Genomic DNA, 23,364 nt, shown 5'->3' on the forward strand with positions numbered 1-23,364 from the left:
CTTATTTATTTCGAAATGGTGATGAGAGATTAGTTTTACTTGATAACTAGTTTTATTAATCAGATTGCTGCATTCGTATGCTACATGCATACCAACCATTTTAATATTTATATATATATTTTTTTTTGTAGTTGAGAAGTTGATATTGTGGTAATTATTCATATTGAATGAAAAAGACTAAGAAATTGTCAAAAAACCACAGATTTATTGATACTTAGAAAGACCGGTTTCGGTTATTACACCATTGTCAATCTCTGATAAACTCATAAACTCTGTTTATCAGAGATTGACAATGGTGTAATAACCGAAACCGGTCTTTCTAAGTATCAATAAATCTGTGGTTTTTTGACAATTTCTTAGTCTTTTTCATTTAACATTTTAATATTCGAACACTTACATTGATTTATTACAGCAACTTCATTAAACATCACAAGAATAAGACTTCATCTATGGAAAAATTGCACTATATAAACCTCGGACACGTCTTGTTTACATGAGAGATTCGTTTTCACAACTAATTACTAGAAACAAGAAATGAGACTCTAATTAAGTAGGCTCATGAAATGCGAATGAAGGTTATTTTTATCCCGAGAAATCATACAATAAATTTGTTGACAAAGATAGTTCTACCAATCACTTCTTTTCTCTGAATTGATTGACTGAAATCAAACACATTCAAAGAAAAGATGCACAAAGTGTAGTGAATATATTCATTGTATATATGTCGTGAATAATATAGGAGAGAAGTATCTGTGGATGAAGAAATCAAAGCCATGAAGATATCAAAACGTGGATGAAGATAACACCATCTAAATGGTGTCATTCACGACAGTAATAAAATGTTTACTCAGCATATCAGTTTCAAGTAGTGGTTATCTCATTATATTTCCGTTCTTCAAAGCATCAATAAGTTGTTCTGTGACCATCAGGTGTGTATTTACATATTATATAATAATAATACTTATGTATTAGAAAGTCTATTAGTAACATTTTTTAGTTGAACGCTTGCCTAGGCCTATATTTATATTGAATTAAATAGAAATGGAAATGTATGAAAACGTTGGATATCAAACTATTTTAGTTCGTTTAAGGAAACCATCGAAAATCTAGATCAATTCCGTTACAATATTTTTATTAGAACTAGAAATATTGACGATTCACGGAACGGTTGCCGTATTAAGTCTTGAGACGGCTAGGTTGTCATTCAGAGTTGGGGATTAAGCATGCTCCCGCTTTGCATTCATCCATGAGCAAGGCAGCTCTACATTCTAGATTCTATTCTCTCTGATCTGAATGGATGAATGGCGTTGCAAAGCACGCTTACATACAAGTAAGTAATAATAATTGTTATTGAATAAGAGATGTGTGGAATAAGGCAGTGGTGGTCTGGTGGCGTCCTGTCCGGGAGGTCCCAACTCCCAAGGTCCCATTGTCTCTGTCTCGTTCAACCATCATTATTCCACCCAATCATCCACGGTCACGATGCTATCTTCTGAGCTCTATCTTCCCCACTCTCATCTGTCATCTTTCTATCTCTCACAGTATTGCTCTCACAGTATTGCTCTCTCTCTCTCTCACTCTCTCTCTCTCTCTCTCTCTTTCAACCTCTTTGTGGGTTAAGTGACTCTTATTGCCTCAACTTTATACAACAACTTTTGTAGTATTTTAAAGTGTGAAAAATGAAGGCAATTATTGATTCTTCTATCAATTCAACTCTTGACAACTTGATTCGTCTTTCCCAGTCAAAACGACTTTCCCACTTGAATCCAGGAAAATCACTGCATTTGACGTAAGCTTAGGCCTAAAAAGGTACGTTTAGACGTGTATGCGTGTAAGTATGAAGAGCCAATTTCTTCACAGAAGATTCAACTTGAGTTTAAAAGAATTTGGACCGACTTATTATTTTTTAAGTTTGGTTAGAACTGAGAAATTGATTTCACCAGCACAAACTGTACTAGGGTATTTGAATCTTAGATCAGATCGGATCGTGAAGGCAGTGGCCTGTCAAAACATCGTGATATGTTTTTGGGAATAGCTAGTCGAAAGTTCAATACTGAAACATTTAAATGTAATGCAACCCACCCATAACAATAAAAATGAGGCTATTGAGGTAGGCTTTAGCTTCAAGACATTATTATTGTTGACTACATTATTGCAATATTATAAAGAGATAAATATGAAAGCTAAATAGTGCGTGGAATTTATTATCATTTACTCCAAGTTTTTTATTGCAATACGATATTGGAAAAATTTTGGGAAATAGGAACTCAGTTTGTAGCTCATTGCAGGTTGCAGGCCGGACAAAATTAACTTACTTGGAATTTCAGATTCTCTCCTGAAATCTAAATTAAAAAGCTATGGGTTTATAAATGATACATGCATATAATCATATCCTAAGCATCCAAGCAGCCGAACAACTACAATATATTTTCTAAAAACAATTGTGAAAAATTATTAAAGAAGACTTGGAGTTGGACTTATAAGAATAACTGAATGTTGGGTGGGCGTACGTTGGTGGGCGTAATATCTTGATAGAATAATTTATTTATCCAGTAAAAAGTTGGTTAAAAACATTTATTCTGAATACCGTATTATTGATGAAATTGTAAACTATTGCGACACACATGTAAAGTTATAATATTGCTTGTTTTATATTATTGTGCATGGAAGAAGTCATAACCTAAATTTACGTGCAATAACATAACAAATATTTTGTATCAGGTGCCATTTCACAATGCTGTGAAGAAAATGCATCCCACAATACAGTATATACTACAGTCAACTGATGATTGACCGACCGAATTAATCGGTTATTACTACAATTATTATTATTTAAATTATTTATTTATTATTACTACCATTCAAATAAAATGTTTAATCATCTTTTATGTTTATGTTAAATTAAATGAAATCTTTTGGTACTCGTTGCTAGCACACAAACTTAGGTTTTGCTGGCAACGCCAATTAAATTTTAAGTTAAAATTTTATTTTTATTCTGTATAAGTATGAAGTATATTTGTTTTATTCATTATTGTGATCTTTATAATTGGCAAATAAATGATTTTGATTTGATTTGATTAACTTTGAAACTAAAGTTCGACGTCACGTATGATCTCGATTTTGGAATTCTCACGGTGGAATTCGATTTTGACATTTGTTGTTTGTTCAGTTTTTTCTTTGTTCAACCGACTATAAAACTGGTGATAACGACCCTAAGAGATTTGTATGAGATACAAGTTGTATGAGAAATAGCATTTATGTGCAGTTTAAGATAGAAGATATACAACTTTCATCCCCGGCTTTTTCGGTCCAAGCTGCCTAAACAGCAGTCGTTAGGTCATGTCAGAGGCCCTGAAATTGATCAGTTGCGAACTGAAAACTCTGACACCAGACCTGGGCCAGCCAGTTCACTCGATATTATTACTATCCCCCAAACAGTATGTGCGGGATTGATAGTGTTGCAAATCTATTTATCATGCCATATATTGGACAAATTTTATTATAAGTATCCGCAACTCAAACTTAGTACCGTATTTGTGTCTAGTAAGTTTTACTAGGTTAGTAGCATATTGAGACGCCACGCGGTGAGAATCGTCGCCACGTGACTCGACGTGACCCGAGTTTGCTAGATGGGTTCATATAATATGATTATGATATGTTCTCATGATATTATTATAATGTTCACATCATATTATATTAAGCGAGCAATTTCTGTATATCTGTTTATATTTTTATATCTGGTTATTTTTATATTTTATATCTGGTTATCTGGTTATCTGGTTATCTGGTTATCTGGTTATCTGGTTATTTATGTTCAACGGATCTCGAAAACGGCTCTAACGATTTTCACGAAATTTGGAACAAAGTAGGTTTATGATATAGAAATTCTATTGCACTAGGTCTCATCCTTGGGAAAACTCGCTGAACGACATAAAAAGGATAATTCATCCTTGGCTGAAACAGCTGAGACTTTCGTCGTATGTGGATAGTAAAAAGTGAGCAAGTGATTCTGTGGAAATTCATAAGCTGACGTATAGCCAGCTGTAAAATATAAACACGATCATTTTAGAGAATTGTGTTCTGTTTATCAATAAATAAAAATAACGAGCGAAGCTCGGTGCCCCGATATTTGAGATAAAGCTAGCACGTGTAAACATTATAATATGATCATATTACTCATCTAGCAGACTCAGGTCACGTCATGTCACCTCGTGTCTCGTTACACTAATACTAACCTAAGATCAGACAGAGCTTGTTAGAGGAGAAAAAATATTTTAAAGAGGAGACTGGTCTGCAATTCTGGGAACTATGATGCATTTACCATACACACTACTTCCCGGCTCTCCTCCACTATCATGTCCTGTGTGGAACAAAATTTAATTTGAAATTGAATGTTTCGATAATCATGCACCAATGTTAAGTTGTTTTAGGGTGGGAAACGAACGTCACCCTTCCAATGTGAAGTTTAATAGCCGGCACTTGGTATTGGCACTCAGTGTCTGGTGTCCAATGTCCTATCGAATGTTGCCAAAATTCAATTAAGCTGACAAAAGACCCACTAGAGGCCGAGATTTGATAGAAGCATAGCGTGTGCTGTGCTCTGTTCGTCGCGGAAGAGGGAATCTCTCATCGGCACGCTCCAATGCCAATCGAATTTATGGCCAGACAACCGTCAAGACGCCGGAAAATGATCAATGCGCACTCGCTGATCGCCGCGTGGCCGGAACTCGCGGTCTCCTCTTCCTCATTTTCCTCCTCTTCCTCCTCACATAACACTACTGCTCAACTCCAACTGCCTAATGAGCCGATCCACTGTCAAAACCACAATCATCCCAAACTGCAAGTCCACTAACACATCAGGGCAGTGGAGCGTATTGAACATGAGAACAATATGCTCAATATTTAATCGACCAAATACTGTACAAACTATAGTTAGAAATCAAACCAATAAAATAATCAGGAGACTAGCTGACCCTGCGCAGGAAAAAGTACTGCTTTCTTTGTAAAATTACTCGTAAAACAACACAAATTCTACTGAAATCCCAAGATTTTACAGCATAGAAAGCATAAATTAGACAAGAAGTTATTCCATGTTGTATTTGAAAACCAGAGATATAATCTTTTTTGGAATGGATCATCTAATTATATCAAATAAGAACAACTGTCATCCCACGACTCCTCGACAGAGCTACTCGATCTACTATTGGAGTACTGAAATGTGTAGGCTACACATTTGGGAGAAGCCGATTTGATCAAAGCAAGGGACGTTTTACACGGAATCCAGACAGTTCAAAAGTATAGCCTAATATTGGTGACACTTTTAACGTTCGGTCAACGGCATCTAAAAATTGAGATGACAGCAATATTCATGGGCCAGCTATTATCATAATATTAGGCAATTCTTTATTGTCATTTCCTGTTAGTTGAGAGCCGAATGGGGGAGGGATGCTGCTTGCTACTGCTGCTGCCTGCATTACGGATCACGGAAGTGGACAAAGTGCAATATTTCCGCCGCGGGAGAAAGAATGCGCTCACTTTGTAGTAAAAAAGGATATCCTCTCAGCTAATGGTCGATTCCCCTTCGATGACTAATATGCAAGGGGAGCCCATTGCGTTACGTAGCGTAGCGTTGCATAGTATTGCAAAACAACCCTCAAACCACCAGCATATCACGTGACTCCAATAAATTCTGCTGCTCTTGCTTTACTTCCTTTATCACTACTATACTTATTAGTGTTGGAAATTTTATTCGTTGATGTTGCAAGGGCGACTTTTGGGTTCTAGCGGGTGGCAGGGCAGGTCACACAAACATTTCAGTGGCATTTGACTATCATTTAATGACGGTTAAAATTATGTAATAGACATTTGTGCGACCAGGAACAGATGTTGGTTTTTAAATAAATTATTATAACTAATCTTAAGTGATAGCATAATTTATGCTATATTTCCTCTATGGTTTTAGCTGAAACACAGCTCAAATTTAATAGTCGATGGTGTATATGCACTTTTGCATATTCATTTTTGAGTGTGTCTCTTCTTGTGCTAGGAATCTGTTTACCTTTTTTGTATTTTAGCCTACGAAAGGATTGAAAGTGTCATCATCATCAAAGACAATGTAAAACATTATAGAGAAGTGAAACATAAAAGGGATAGAATAGCCTTCAATTGACAGAGCAAGCAGTAAATTACCGCTTTGTTGTTGCAGCTATTTACTGTCCTCCCAGATATTCCATGAAAAGAGAGGAATAATTCATCACTGCTAGGATGATATTATGTTAGGAGGAAAATTCTTTCTTAGTTGAGACTACAATGCAAAGCACGTGCGTAGACCAATATCATTGTTACCTGTGCTATATACAAGTGTTTGAAAGAATTTTAGTACGTGGTCTAAAACCAATCATCGAGAGACAGCACGTTATTCCAAATCACTGATTTGGATTCAGAGTGGAACACTCACCAATAGACTCAACAATAAAGTACATAGGATTGTAAATAAAATAGAGAAGTGTCTAGAAGAGGGAGAAGTTTGTTCAGCAGCTATCCTTGATATAAGGCAAGCTTTTGATGAAGTATGGCATGAAGGTCTTCTTCTCAAACTGAAAATGTACTACCAAAGACTGAGAAATAAATTCATTTTTGATAATCAGAGATAATTCATCTTTGGCAAATGATTGAAAATGATACTTCATCCAATAAATTTCTAGCCAGCCACATTATAGGCTCGTGATGTTTTCCTGATAAGAATAGGTTCTATTCCACCAAACGGATACAGAGAGTGAATAAAATTTCAAATCTTCAGAATAATACTCATAACAGTTTCAAAGTTTGATAATTGCAGTCCGCTTGAAATTTCGTCTTGACAATAAGGCAGAAAATCTTGGAATGTGGCTCTGCTACTTAATAAATGATGAATCTATTGAATCATTTCGTTAATTTCATTCAGTTTTTAACAATATTCTATGAAAATTAAGATTTTTTTTTGTGAAACCAATCAAATACTTAAGAAAGTTGTAACTGGCAAATGAGTTGAAGAAAGAAGAACTTTGAACTTTGAAATATCAAACTAAATAGTCGATTAGCCAAATTTGCATTATATAATATTCTAATATTACTTCTTCAAATCAATAGGATTTATCTCATTTTCTACTGAAAAACATGCTTAACGTACATGGATTGTCGTAATTTTTGAATGTTGCTCAGTTCGCGGCAAAAGCGATACTAACGCCTCTGTTGAGTTATAGCATAAGCTAAAAGGAGTCTGCGCAGTCCGACATCGACAGTGTTTCAAAGAAGTTGTTGCTTGTGGCTTGTCGTTGTAGGAATGAATTTGGATGTTGAGGAAAGATCGTTGTGCGTTCCTTTAAATTTTCTTAATTCATATAATTTTGGAGTTTGGAGCAGATTGTTGAAGCTCACATTAGTTTTATTATTTGCTGTTTTGTCAGAAGTTTTGTAATTTTCTCTCAAAGTGATACCATAATTGAATCAGGAAGCTTGTTCAATGGTTGTGTTCATAACCAATCATTTTTATTAACTTGTATGTATTGAACCTTCCTTTAATTCCTATTTCTCCAATAACTGTTCTTTCCATATCCTATATCCCCAATACACAAATTATCATACAATATTATAGGTATTGGCGAAAAATATTGTAAGTCCTTTCTTTTGTTCATTATTGTGCATAAGTAAACTTGATTCCATTTGAATATTTAAACCCCCTAAAATTTTATACAGTCCACTTTTGAGATTATTCATAATCCAATCAGAAACATTTTTGGTCCTCTGGGCTGGATTGACTCAGAATTTAAATTTTTTATTAATTTTGTTAGATGGCTAACCTAACAAAATTGTAAGCTATGCCTATAACAAGTTAGGTTTTGTTGGTGCATGTCAGACAAGTTTGTTCATCAACAGCATATTGTTGTTTGTTTCAATTGAATATAACTTAGGCTTATCTTCATTTCAAAATAGCTGTTCTATCAGTTGTGCTAGTTTATGTCTCAATCGAATTTATTGAAATCACTTTGGGAAATATTTTTTGTAAAGTGTGTTGTAGTATATCTCTTTTGAAATGTCTGACAAAGAGAAAGTTGAAAAGTCCTAAACTTGAACAGAGCTAAACTAGAACAATCATTCCAAAGAATTCAGAGAGCTCATGACTCAATAAAAAATTTGTCTGATAAGAAAATTTCCAAACAATTTAGAGCATTGGCTAGTTTGATTACAGCTACTGTTGAACAGTACTCCCAGTTTGAAAGTACTGTTATTGAATTAGAAGTTGAGTTGAACCCGGATTATGACATTAAATTCAAATTCATAAATTTAAATTCAATGATTCATACTTAAAGGTGGTAGCTGTTATTAATTTAGCATTGGAAAATCTTAATAAAAAAGAATAAGATGGTGCTAAAGCAGAACTGACAATGTCTAGCAGTTAACATGATCATAGTAATATGTTACCCAGGATTGAGTTGCCTAGTTTTTCTGGACAGCAATCACAATGGTCATCTTTTTATGAATTGTTTAAGAGTTTGGTGCATGAAAATTCAACAATTTCTGACCAACATTAAGTTCAGTACTTAGTTTCTAAACTAAGCGGTGAAGCCAAAAATATCTGTCAAAACTTGACCCCGGTTGCTACGAATTATAAAATCATATGGGAGGCTTTGATAGCTCGGTACAATGATCCCAGGTCACAAATAAATGCCTATTTGAATGAAATATTCCATTTCAAGGCTCTCAAGTTTGAATGTAAGTCAGGCCTAACTTCTATCCTTGATCGATTTTGTAATTCTGTTACTGCTTTAAAAAGATTACATGGTGATGATTTGACTGACCTAATATTTCTGTATCAAGGTCTGAGTCTATTGGATGCTACATCAAGGAGAGCATTTGAAGCAGCCTATCGTGATAAGGATTTTGTACATTTTGTAGGAAGACAGTTGAGGTCGTTGTCAGCTGATAAACCTAATTTTGATAGTGGAAAATTCGTCCAATTCTAAGACTTTTACAGTTCAATTATTTGATAAAAATCAAATGACCGTTGTTTGAAATGCAATTCAAGACCGCATAAGTTGACTGATTGTCGATCGTTCCTGAAGTTATCTCCGTGGGAGCGATTCAGTTTTGTGAAGGCTAAATCCTATTGTTTTAGATGTTTGTTGAAAAATCACGCTGTGAGTGATTGTCGTAGCTCATCGAATTGCAATCAATGTAATAAACCACACAACTCACTTTTACATTTTGATTTTGGAAAAAATAAATCTGAAGCAAGTGATACAACTGGAAATACTGAAGAACCGATCCTTAGCTGTTGTTCCAGCATGATGAATGGTAATAATCAACCCAAGGAATCTACTGTTTTATTGTCCACTGCTTTAGTCACTATCGTTCATAGAGGTAAGCAATGTAATTTGCGTTTTCTTCTTGACACTGGAAGTCAGCTTCATTTTATAACAACTTCAGTTTGTCGTCGTTTGTGTTTGCCTGTTAGTCGTTGCAAGCTTCAGTTACTGGCTTTGGGGATGGTACAACTGTTGTGCGTGGTCAAACAGCATTTAAGTTTTCATCAAGGACTGAACAAAATAAATCGTTTTCAGTTGTTGATCGTATTATCGATAATTTGCTCTCAAATAAAGTGGATATTTCTCAATTATCTCACTTGAAAAAATTGAAAATGGCTGATGATAAATTCCACATACCTGCTAATGTTGATGGTATACTGGGAGCTGGAATAATACCTACTTTGTTGAGACCTAGTCAATTTGAAGAAGGAGTAGGTTCAGTTAAAATTGTACCTAGCGTCTTGGGAGCTATTCTGATGGGTCGAGCCCCACTTTCAAAAATTTCTAATTCTAATTCTGAAGACAATAATTGTCTACTAGCTTGTGCACCTTTGGATAGTTTGATCAGTCGATTCTGGGAACTTGAGGAGTGTCCCAAATTGGGGAGTTTGCCCACTCCAAAAGAAATTGATTGTGAAGACCAGTTTAAATCCTCAGTTTGCCGTTTGGACTCTGGTCGTTTTGTTGTTGCCTTACTATTTGTAAATTAACTAGATTGTTTTACAGTCCTCTACGGTCGTAGGCCTCGACTGTCGGGAGTGTACGAAAATTGAAGAGTCCTCTACTGTCGCCTAACGCAGGCGACATTTGAGGCCTCTTTTTCAGGAGTCCTCTTCCGTCGTAGGTCTCGACTGTCGGGGCTGTACAAAACTTGGAGAGGCCTCAACTGTCGTCTAACGCAGGCGACATTTGAGGCCTCTTTTTCAGGAGTCCTCTACCGTCGCTGGCCTCGAATGTCGCTGGTCTCGACTGTCGGGCCTGTACAAAAATTAGAGACTCGCTTGCAGCAGGCGACAGTTGAGGACACATCCTACTGCGATTCCAGACAAAATACATTTTGTAATGATTATAACTTCTGATTTGTTGAAAACCAAATAATGGAAACTTTCTTCATAAAAAAAGCATATGAACTTTGAAGGTAGATAGGGCTTATCCTTAAAGGATTTTCAGAACGATCATCTTTGTGAAGAATTACAGCTTAATCAGTCAAGTATTTGAAGCGTGATGAGCTCACATATAAACAGACAGAAAGAGAGACACCATCTCGTCTTATAGATGGATAGAAGATAGATAAATATTTAGATTTGTCAATGAAGGAGGCATAATGCAGTAGTAATGGATTCCCATTACTTAAAAATATGTTTAGGGACCATCATCCAAGTATGACTTGACCACCTTTGTTGACGAAACTCAATTGGTGGATGGAAAGATGCTGGTATCTTCATATTACATGCTGAACTTTCAAAGTTACATGAATTTAAAGTTATGAAGAATTTAAAAGTTACAAAATTAATAAGCTCCAGAGAATAGAAAAAGGTTATATAGTACGATGCTTAGAGTAATGAACAAATTTACCTTTTTATATAATCTAGGAAGTTGATTTGAAAAATCAACAACTTTACATAAACATTCTTCCTTGAGAATATTTTTTACTGTGTTTTTGAAAACAATACCCGAAAGATCTCTAACAATTACTATATATAATCAGGCATATAATTTTGTACCTGTGTGAAACCACCTTTTTTGAGATCTTGCAATTTGTAGAAATTCAGTTCTAAGATTATTCCTGTGCGTAGTATTTATAACTCGCAATTTGCGCTCAGCAGGGGGCTTCGCCCGCGGCACCCCTGAAAATGTTTTCCTGGTATATATTATTTTTGGTTGAATTTTTTTTTTTAATTTGGGGTTGGGCTGTGCCCCCTTGCAACACACAATGTTTAATTGGAGTGATAAAAGTTTTGGGTTGGACATTTTTAGGGTTAGAAAGTTTTTGAGGCCTAAAAAATGATTTGTTTTAACCTTTTAGTGCGCTTGATATTTGTAAAATAAATTAACTTGCATTTCCCTTATTTTCTAACCATTCTCTTCCATTCAACTCAGATTAATTTTCTGAACGTCTTATTCCTTTAGCTTTTTTGATAAAATTATCCAGTAAAAAGTTAGATAATAAATTCTGAATTTATTTCAATTCTTCTCTCATGAATTATACAAAAGCCATTGTTTCGAGGAAGTAGTAGTCATTGAACTGAGAGACAAGAAAGAAGATAGGAAATGGTATTGAATAGGAATAGATGGAGAAACAACAGCCAGCAGGTAGCCATCCAGCTCTGTATAGGGTCGGTTGCACAGAAGCCTGTCAAACTTTAACCATGATTGAATGCTATGAAAAGAGGAGCCTTCTTTTCAAAAAAGACTGACCTGATTGATTCTTTTGGCATTTAATCATGATTAAAATTCAACAGGCTTCTGTGCAACTGGGACAATGGGTTTGTTTAATTTGGAGTTAAAGACCATCTTCCTATATGAGTAGGTGGGTCTCACCATATTTCCTGCTATGCTGATTCACTCATTATAGCAGAAAATCTTCATAATTATTGAGCTACGACTTTAATTTATAACAATAAATTGATATCAACAGGTACACCTTCACATGCTGACTAAAGACTTGAATTTACCCTTTAATCATACCCTTTCATTTCCGAAATACCTGGTAAGCTGTTATAGTATAACATATTAGTCAATATAGACATCCCTTACACAGTTCATAGGTTCGTATAATTCATGTTTTGAGTTCATATCATCAGTTTCTTATTCAGAGTTCCTATAGCTTCCTTTAATGCTACTCTTGCTTACTATTTTTAATCTCTTATTTATTGCCAACCTGTTCTGTAACATCAGAATCTACAAAGGAACCTCAAAATATCTTGTGATTTATAATTAGATTTCCTATTGAATAGGACAAAGGCCTATTCATACAGAAACCACCTGGTACAAATTATATTGGTATTATGTGGTCGCTGTATTCATAGCCCAAAACATAGGCCTAAGAAGTCCTGCAACTAGAGAGTTAAAGTGTGCAATATTCACATTAAAAGGACAATATCGTTTTGAGTGAACCAATGTTTGCAATGCATTTTTGAAGAGCTAAACGAATCTTATCTCTTGTCAATATCCTAAAAGTAGCAAGTCTTCAGCCCGGGGGAGCTTAACAGTTTCTACAGTATTATTATCACCTCCTAACTACTTCTAACCAATCTACTATCCGTCTCATTTCGTCTTTTTTGTCTTATTTCATTTATGCAGTACAATGAATACTGGATACTGTTCTTGTTTCTCAAATGATCATCATTTTTTCTCCTTTAGGAACTTCGGCCTAACAATATAACCATGGTTATATAGTCATCGTCAGTTACTTCTAATGGAAAAAGACCGTTTAGGGAAATAATTCCAAAGTAACTGAAAAATTCTTGGAACGATTCTGCAGTATTGGACAACGTCAATAAAAAAACTTGACCCCCTATTCGCGACCCTCTCCCCACCCCAGAAAAATGGCTTCAAATCTATCGGAAATTGGTGAGAAAGTATGGAATTATGAAATTCAATTAATTTTAAGGCGAGAAATGAGAAAGCATTTCTAATATAATTTATTTCCAATTTCGTGGAATTATTACGAAATTTTGATTTTCAGAAAGTTATTGATATCTTTGGTTTTAACTTAAAATATACATACAATTTATGTCAATTGTAAAACACTAGTATTGTTGAATACTATTATTTAATGACTTCAGGTTAGTTACCTTTTCTAATGGGCCTTTCTTCTCGGCAAGATCTTGCACATCTACCGGACGTTTTTCGAATGAACTTTCATTACCGTCGCACGCTTCTTGCACAATCTCCACTTATGAATAATCCCCTTTTCCTAAAGAGACTCAATCGATTTGTGCGATAATAATGTTGTGTACAACCAGAGGCAGATTCTAGGCGGGGGGAGGTGGGGGTTGGTCAAGGATTTATATTATCTGAGCTAATCTCACGTTGCTCAGGTAACGTTTCTCTTCTCGAAATATGAGCAGACATGGTGAACTTGAAGACTGCACAATACCAATACAAATGAATTCTGCCAACTGACAATCCATAATTATTATTATTATAGACTTAAAGAACTGGGTAGGACTGAGAAGTGTTTTAATGGTTAAGCGCAGTTGAATCTATCCAAAAATACTATCAATACCGTTCCAACCTATTCCGCTTCATCAATTCCATACACTTAACTCTTATAATTATTATCATGCATCATCTTCATTTTTGATTTTTGCATCTTCATCTTCATAGAACTCGTAGAATTCTTCATAGAATCTCTTTTGGTATCATAGAATTCGAAACAGAGCTTGTGGTAACTATAATCACAATCAAAAAGTTAGTCTTGACGCGGAGTTGATTTCTAACCATGGTAAGTTGGAACATTTTTCAAAACCTAGATTTGAATACCGAAATCAATCTAAAAATTTACAAGCATTTGATCTGATTCCTTGTAATGATAACTCATCAAATGTTTGTCCCGGGGCTTAACTCCACAAGCTCTTGTTGATCATAAATTGTGGTGGACAGGACCCACCTGGTTGTCCATGAGTGAAAGTCAGTGGCCCATAAGGTCTGACCTTGAGGTCATAGAAAACCCACCTGAATTAAAACATCATTGCCCTGTAGTCGTTGCTCAGCTCAAAATGCATCCTGACAATGAAATTTATAATTTGATTGATCGTTGCTCCAGTTAACGTCGCTTGTTGAATATTATTATAGTAATTTTGAAGGTATTGAAACTGTTACCTCAACCAGGAGAATCAAATTTGGACGTGGCTGAGCTCTACTCGTGTGAAGTTGTTCAAAAAATCAATTTTTCTTCAGAATTTACTCTATTGGAAAAAGGGAAAATTTGTCCCAATCGTTTTCAACAACTATCTCCATTTGTAGAGAAGGAGATAATCCGTGTTGGTGGTCGTTTGAATAATGCCCATATGGAATTTGATTTTTGTCATCCTATTATTCTCCCAAAAACTAGTAAGTTTGTCTCGTTGTTGATCGATCACTATCATGTTAGTAATTGTCATGCAGGTTCTCACCTATTGCTGTCATTATTACGACAAAAATTTTGGATATTGACCGCACGTGAGACTGTTCGTCAGCGTGTATGTAAATGCAACACTTGCTTTCGTTGTCAACCCAAAAATTCTATCTCTAAAATGGGAGACCTACCAGCTTATCGGATTAATATCCAGTGTAAACCTTTTGAAGAATGCGGAGTGGATTATGCTAGTCCTATACTCATCACGATGGCGAGACGTAGAAATCCATTCATTTTTAAGGCCCATATTTGCTTGTTTATTTGTATGGCTACAAAGGCGGTACACATTGAATTGACCTCTGAACTTTCAAACAACCAGTTACTTGCTGCGTTCAGACGTTTCCTATCAAAACGTGGTCCCTGTTGTGTTATACATTCAGACTGTGGTACAAATTTTGTTGGAGCTAGTGAACAGTTGAAACAGTTGGCCCAGTTATTGAGCTCTGCCGCTTTCCAGGAAACACTCTCATCCCAGTTGGCTGACTATCATATAGAGTGGAAATTTCTGCCGCCTGGCAGCCCCAATTTCGGTGGACTTTGGGAAGCCAACGTTAAATCGGTCAAGTCCTATCTTTTTCGTGTCATAGGCAAGCAACTCTTGACCTATGAAGAATTAAATACAGTATTGGTTCAAATTGAAGCTGTTCTTAATTCAAGGCCGTTGCATCCATTAAGCGCAGATCCTAGCGACCCATAAGCGTTGACACCCTTAAAATATTTACCCATGTATGATGTGGAAAATCAGCCAGTCAATCGTTTGTCTCGCTATGAATTGATTAATCAAATGGTTCAATCCTTTTGGCGACGATGGAAGCAAGAATACTTGCATGAATTGCAAACTAGAAGGAAGTGGTATAAAGACTCAATACCTCTTACTACTGGTACAGTTGAAGTAGTAGACCAACCCAACTTGCCCCCTTTGCGGTGGCCCATTGGTGTAGTAGAGGAAGTTTTTCCAGAAGCAGATGGAGTAGTTAGAGTGGCTATAGTGCGGTTGTCTACTGGTCAATTATTGAGACGACCTGTGTCCAAGTTGTATCCACTTCCCAATCAGTAGGTTGACAGCAATCTGTCGCCCTCAATAACTGTATATTTCTCTTTTGTTTGTAGTTGTTCTTTTGTTTTGTTGGTTTTTTCTTTTTTTTCCTTCTTCGTCGTTGTCATGAGATATATCCCACCCCACCAATGATTTCACTTCCTACCTTGATATCCTGTCAATTCCTTGGGCTTCTTCTAATACAAGTCTCTAGTGATCGCCCCCGCTGGAGTGAAGAAAACAACCCATCTATCCTATTTTTCTCCCATCACAGTTGTCATCATCGTTTTGTTATTTGGTTTTATCTTTTACGCACATGTGGTTATGTGTGATTTTTTTGGCGCTATCCATCTCATTAGGAGGTCTAATCTATAGCTTGGTGTTGGTCGCCCTCAATGTCATATATTTGTAAAGATTTAATCATTGTCTTATTTTTGCGTCTCTGAGGACAACCACATCTCCTCATGGTGGGGGGAATGGATTGTCGTAATTTTTGAATGTTGCTCAGTTCGCGGCAAAAGCGATACTAACGCCTCTGTTGAGTTATAGCATAAGCTAAAAGAAGTCTGCGCAGTCCGACATCGACAGTGTTTCAAAGAAGTTGTTGCTTGTGGCTTGTCGTTGTAGGAATGAATTCGGATGTTGAGGAAAGATCGTTGTGCGTTCCTTTAAATTTTCTTAATTCATATAATTTTGGAGTTTGGAGCAGATTGTTGAAGCTCACATTAGTTTTATTATTTGCTGTTTTGTCAGAAGTTTTGTAATTTTCTCTCAAAGTGATACCGTAATTGAATCAGGAAGCTTGTTCAATGGTTGTGTTCATAACCAATCATTTTTATTAATTTGTATGTATTGAACCTTCCTTTAATTCCTATTTCTCTAATAACTGTTCTTTCCATATTCCTATATCCCCAATACACAAATTAGCATACGATATTATAGGTATTGGCGAAAAATATTGTAAGTCCTTTCTTTTGTTCATTATTGTGCATAAGTAAACTTGATTCCATTTGAATATTTAAACCCCCTAAAATTTTATACAGTCCACTTTTGGGATTATTCATAATCCAACCAGAAACAGTACAAGAAAACTTTGAATATCCATAGCATATTTTTTACTCTGAATTTAATGAATTTTTCTCTGCACATTCATAAGTAAATAACACTACGTTGAAAACGTTTTAAAATATTAAAGTTTGGTAGGCAACTGCCAATAGGTTGAGGACAAATTCAATATTCTGAACACTTCTCATGGTAGCGGTTCTAGAGAGCTCCGTCCCTGTGATTCCTGTTGAAAGTTTTCCGATATTCTTCTATTAGACACACCAATTTGCAAACACTTCAACGTTTTGTTCTTGGCATGACTATAGAAAGCCACAATAGATATTATAATGATAGGAATTATATTATTCACCTTTTCAAACAAAAAAATCAATAAAAAGTGTAAACAAACTTTTTTGAAAGATGTAATCTCAAATTGTATTTAGAAAATTTAGCTAATGAACATCAAGTTGCAATTCTATTGCTCAGCTCATTTAGCTCTCCAAAGCTCAATTTCGAGTAAAGAATTCAATACACTATTTTGCTGTTCCAATCAACGACTTGCAGTCAACAATTTATGTAAATAAGCAATTTTGATCTCTTACTGACTTGAGTGCTCTCTGGCGTCAAGCGTCCATTTTGAACAGTGGAGATCGGTGGGCTGGATGTCTTCTTGGTTAGGAAGAGCCAAGAAAGTGTTGCATTTTATTACGTGATCAAATAGTACCATCTGGAAGTCTATAAGATTTAAAATTATATTTGTACTTACAATCTAATGTTTTGATTTTCTAGGTTACGATGCAAATTAATCTTATTCTATCATGATATGTTGTTTACATACATAATAATTTAAAATTAGATTTTTGTTTTATTAATACCGTATCAAAACATTGTGATTTGTAATGATATAATCTCACCCTTTTCATGAACACTTTCAATGTTATTCTCGGAGGAGACGAATGAGTGAGTAGAATTCGTTTGTCAACAAACTAGACCTGAAAAATATTTAGAACAATATGTGTACAAAATTTGAAGTCGATTGGTGAAAGCATTCGTTAGTAGAACATAGGAAAGCAACTGGAGTCTAAACTTGCGAATTCGCCACGCTTGATCAATTCACAATAAAGAGTTCATATAGAGTAAACTTTAAAATTTTACCATTGAAGTTGGTCGGTCGATCGGCGGTCATTTCAAAGTTTCAATATTTATGTCTCATCTTCTCATGTTGGCTCCTGTTCCAGCTTACAGGACGAGCTAGCTTGGTGGATAGGGATGTTAATCCCGGGACTTATTTCCAATCCCGGTATTTCGGGATTATCCAATATCAATCCCGGGATCCCGGGACTGATCCCAGGATTGGCAAAAATCAGTTTCATGCATTTTTAACCAATGTTCCTCCACCATTACATGTTCAGTAACAGTGTGTGGAGATGAGAAAGAGTTCATTATAGAGGGAGAGGGTATTATTATTATGGAAAAATACTTGAGAATAATAAAAAAATTAAACATTCAGAATGTTTTCAAGATAAGGAGTAACTTTTTTTGAATTCTGAACCACTACTAAATGAAATTTCATAGAGCCAACTATATTCACTTCAACTAGATATTCTACTTATGATAGAGAGAGAGAAGAGAAGAGAAGAGGAATAATTAGGCAGAGAGTGAATATAGTAATAGTGCTTGAGTATTTGTGATTTCTGAAGTCTTTTCAGAGTCATTTCATTTATATAGTTCAGTTCAGACCGTGATAGCGGACGGATGTTTCTAATCTTATCGCGATAGCTCGGTTTGCTGGCTCCTGTCAAATAACAAAGTATACTATTCTCTATAATTCAATACTTAACCTACAAAAGTACAGTAACTTAACTTAATCTAAAATGGATAAAAATTGTTTTAAGTACAGTTCAGAATTTGAAAGTGCTAACAAATATATTGAGTGTAGTGTATGCAAAAATTGCTTTCATCCGGAGTGTACGAGACTGAAAAACAGCAAAAATCTTCGTAAGTTAGGTCAACGTAAGGCGACCTGGAAGTGCGACGCTCGTCTCTCACCAGACAACATAATATATATCAATGAACATTTGACCAGAGTGAATAAAATGCTGTTGGGAAAAGCCAAATCATTGAAAAGAGACAAAAAATTGCTTTCGCATGGGTTAGGGAAGGCAAAGTTTTTATTCGAAAAACTCCAGAATCTCCAGCAATAAGAGTTGTAAAAGATGAGGATCTCGAGATATTTAACAATATTTAATCAGTAGTTGCATTTTTTACTGTACATAATATACATGATAGGAATCTCATACAAAAAGTATTGTTTATTTGATCTTAGTTCTTTCAGTATAAACATACATAGAGAATACCTTTATAATATTATTAATATTAGTTGATAGGAGTCTACAGGTAAAACTCGATTTGTTTATTAGTTTTATTTTTCATTTAATAATTTAATTTAATTTCCACTTACTTATTGATTTTTTTTCTCACTTTTATTGAATGCCATTTGCAGATGAATTGGATGAAATTGATTTTGAATGCTATGATACAATTGAAATAGATAACTTTTTTGATTATGAAACAAGACAATATGCACTAACTTCATCATTATTCTTAAATGTATTGCATATGAATATACGAAGTATAAACAAAAATTTCGATCAACTGCTTTGCTACCTGAAGGAAAGCAGAGTCCGATTTCAATTTATTGTTTTAACTGAAACATGGATTACTGATGACCAATTTTGCAATTATAATATAGAAGGTTATCAGACGGTTTCAAAGTGTGGTAGATATACTAGAAGTGATGGAATATTTGTGTTTGTGGATAGAAATATTGAATTTCATATATCAGAAGATATTATAGGTTACTCAACTTCAATGTTTATTGATTTCAAGGTAGACAGTAAGAATTATACTCTAATATCCATCTATCGTTCTCCTTCTTTAAACGTTTTTGATTTTATAAATAATTAAGATGCAGCATTGACCAATTTTGATACGGATAGAAATGTAATTATTGTTGGAGATATGAATTTAAACATATTGGAGGTTGGAAATGTGTCAAGGGAATATCTTAGCGTTATGCATCTAAATGGATTTAAATCTTTTGTAAATAAGCCTACGAGAGAGTTGGGTGAGAGTAGTACTTGTATTGACCACATATTTAAAAAAAATTGTAACACAAATTCTGGTGATATAATTGGTACAGTCTTGAAAACTTCTATTACCGATCACTACTGTACATCCATACACATAGGGCATAATAAATTGAGAAATAACAATAATAGTGCATTTAATAAAACAAAATCAATAATAAATTATACAAATCTTTCTTCTTCTCTTGAAACTGAGACTTGGAACAACATTCTTCTATCTAACTGTGATGATGTGAATATCTTACCTGAAAATTTTATAAAAACATTGAATTGTCACATTACAAATAACACAAAAAAAATTAATATAAGTCATAGGAAAACGCATTTGAAATCATGGATGACTGATGGGATCTTGAGTTGTATAAGAAAACGAGATAAGATGCACTGAAAACTGATAAAAGAACCTTTTAATAACAGACTGAAAGAAGAATACAAGAATTATAGGAACAAGTTAAATAAATTAATCAAACAGACAAAAATAAATTACTTTGATGGCAAGTTTGATGAGGCCAAGGGAAATAATAAAAAAACATGGCATTACATTAGAGAAATGATTGGTGTTAAAAACGAACGTAGGGAACCAAACTTAGAGCCAGAAGTACTGAATTCACATTTCGCTAATGTGGGTCATAAATATGCAGATAAAATATTGAATGAAAATGGCCCGAATGCTGCAATCCCTCCTCCGCTATCAAAACCCCCAAGAAACAGTTTTTTCATTCATCCAACAAATATAATTGAAATAGAACAAATAATATCTACTCTTGGTAATAACTCTTCACCAGGATATGACGGAATAACAGGAACTTGTCTTAAAAAAATCGCCAACTTCATTGTACATCCTTTAGAATTCATATTTAACAAATGCTTTATTAATGGTGTATTCCCCGAAATTTTCAAAATTGCTGTGATTAAACCAATTCCCAAATCTGGTGATCTGTCAAAACCTGAGAACTACCGACCTATTAGTCTTCTTACTAATATTTCAAAAATAATTGAAAAAATACTAAAAATGAGGCTTTTAAACTTTCTAAATAAAAATAATTTTATAGAAAAATTTCAGTATGGATTCCAGGCGGGAAAATCAACAACAAATGCAATTCTTCACTTAACCGGAATTATAAGCAGTAATTTCAATGATAATAAAAAAACAATATCAGTGTTTTTGGATCTTGCAAAAGCATTCGATACCATTCCACACATAATATTGTTAAATAAATTAGAAAATTGTGGTGTTAGAGGTGCAGCAAAGAACCTTTTTGCTTCATACCTCGCGAGCAGGAAGCAGATCCTCACCCTTAACAAAAAAACTGACAGTAGACACACCTCAGAATTTGGACTTATTATTCTTGATTTATGTGAATGATTTATATAAGCTAAATATACCAAATTGCAATATAGTATCATTTGCAGATGATACAGCATTAATTTTCACAGGGGAATCATGGAACGAAGCTTATGATAATGCAAATAGAGGGCTGTCAATCACGAACTACTGGTTACAAACTCACATTCTCACTTTGAATGTAGACAAAACAAAATTTATTGCATTCTCACCAAATAATAGCGGACAACCTCCCAATAGATTACAGCTAAAAATGCATAACCATAATGAAGTCTCTGTGGACTGCTCTTGCAAAGTTATAGAAAAAGTTGAAAAAATTAAATACTTAGGTATAATTATAGATCAAAACTTGAAATGGAATGCACATATACTTCACCTTTGCTCAAAATTGAAATATCTGACTTATATTTTCTACAAAATCAATAAAATTTAACATCCAAGTATTATTAGAAACATATATTTTGCTTATGCACACTCTTTATTTCAATATAGCATTGAGGCATGGGGGGCAGCTCAGGATACTCACTTCAATAAACTTTTTGTTCTACAGAAACATATTATCAGAGCAGCCCTGGGAAGACCGAGAATGTACCCTAGTAGACTACTATTAAAAGTAATTGATTTACCAACATTGAGACAAACATACGTAACTAACGCAATTATGTACATTAATAAAAACAAAGACAAATTCACTACTCGTAATACACCATATCTAATACGTTCAAATGTTTTTAATACCTACAATAACCTATTCACTAGACTTACATCTTGCAAACACCAATTGTCCTTCTATTGCCATAGAATAATAAATTGTCTACCTGAAAAATTCATTCTAAATAGAATTACTAAGTGTTTAATTTATGAAATAAGAGAGTGGGTATGTAGGAAAGTTTACTTCGGACTTGAGATTTCAGAAGATTAATTGACTTCTTGTTCTAGTGCTTACATTGTTATATTGTACATACATTTATATTCTAGTGTTTATATTGCATATTGTTTCTTCTGGTACTAATTAAATTGTCTTAGACATCCATCCTAATTACTTTTAAGATTTTTGAACTCTTTTCCAGAGCTCAAGCATTAGCTTTTCTGGGAGAGCCCATTATTTCAATATTAAAATAAAAGAAAACATTCGTTGAATATGTTTTTGAATTAGTTAAGATTATAATTAGTTATAACATTATAAGAATGTTTTTGTTTCACTTGTTTGTAAAAAAAAGAATGGCAATAAATTGATTTGATTTGATTTTCAAAGTTCTGAGAGCATTCCAAGGGAACGACATCAGCACTATTGAAAATATTGCGCCGTCTAGACCAGAGAGTATAGAATGTACATTCTATCTTCACTGGTCTAAACTGGTAATGGTGGTGCTGTGTAAACACCAGCATCGAATATTGCGAACCGATAATGCGAATTCTATTCAGTCAGAAGGAGTATAATATATTAAGAATATGCAACTGTAGGCTGTGCATGTAGAATAAATAATTAGTCAAACAATAAATTAGGTATGCAAAACTCATATTCATCACCCCAAATGAATTCTATATTGAATTTTTTTTTTAAATACGATTCAAAAATTCAGTTTTCTAATCCCGAAAATCCCGCCCGGGATTGTAAGGTATCAAAAATGGACCGGGATCCCGGGATTGACATCCATATTGGTGAAGAAACTATTTTTCATATTAGGCTAACACTCCAACTTGATTCACTGATTAGTCAATTTGAAGACTGTAATGAACTACCCATACCTTTTTTTCTCTTTTTGGTTACAACACGCGATTACATTATATTTGAGAATAGTATGTATATTATAAAATTCTATTTTATTCGAGAGCAATTCATATGATAGCTCACTTTGCTTTGCAGAGATTTCTACTGAACGAAATTGTGCGCAGTGACAGAGCAAGGATGGGGTGATGCCATGTGAATAATTTCATCGGCCGCTCGCTGATGAGGAGACTGTTTTGAATCAACACGGAAATTGCGGAGTCATCGCATTCAATTTGGCGACAGCCACACCCCCGCTGCATTTGCATCTACTCCCCCCTACCAACTACTCCCCCACCCAATCGAGTAGAACAATCAAACAGTCGTGTTCAAATTACCAAACACCAGCACACCACTTCATTCAAAAAAAGCTCCATAGACCTATAAATTGTTACTGAGCATTCGTAGTTTTAATGACGCAACTATCATCTCCATCTTTCAGATTTGATCACACATTAGATAAGCATCAGTCTAGATTTATGACATCATTTCAATACCTTTCAACATGTTAAGATAAAAATGAAAAAATATTGTGAGACCCAATAAATATGATAAG

The 23,364-nt window shown here is 34.6% G+C and overlaps 1 protein-coding gene across 1 annotated transcript in view; it reads left to right on the top strand.

Moving 5' to 3' along the window:
* LOC120354308 overlaps positions 1–23,068 on the top strand; it is an 88,068-nt gene extending 65,000 nt beyond the window's left edge. The window contains exon 4 of the mRNA XM_039441222.1: positions 22,908–23,068. Within this exon, the coding sequence (XP_039297156.1) occupies positions 22,908–22,958 (51 nt within the window). The 3' untranslated portion in view covers positions 22,959–23,068. The remainder of the gene's footprint in view (positions 1–22,907) is intronic.
* The last annotated feature ends 296 nt before the right edge of the window (positions 23,069–23,364 follow it).

Source organism: Nilaparvata lugens, chromosome X (assembly GCF_014356525.2).
Source record: "Nilaparvata lugens isolate BPH chromosome X, ASM1435652v1, whole genome shotgun sequence".
Taxonomy (NCBI): Eukaryota; Metazoa; Arthropoda; class Insecta; order Hemiptera; family Delphacidae; genus Nilaparvata; species Nilaparvata lugens.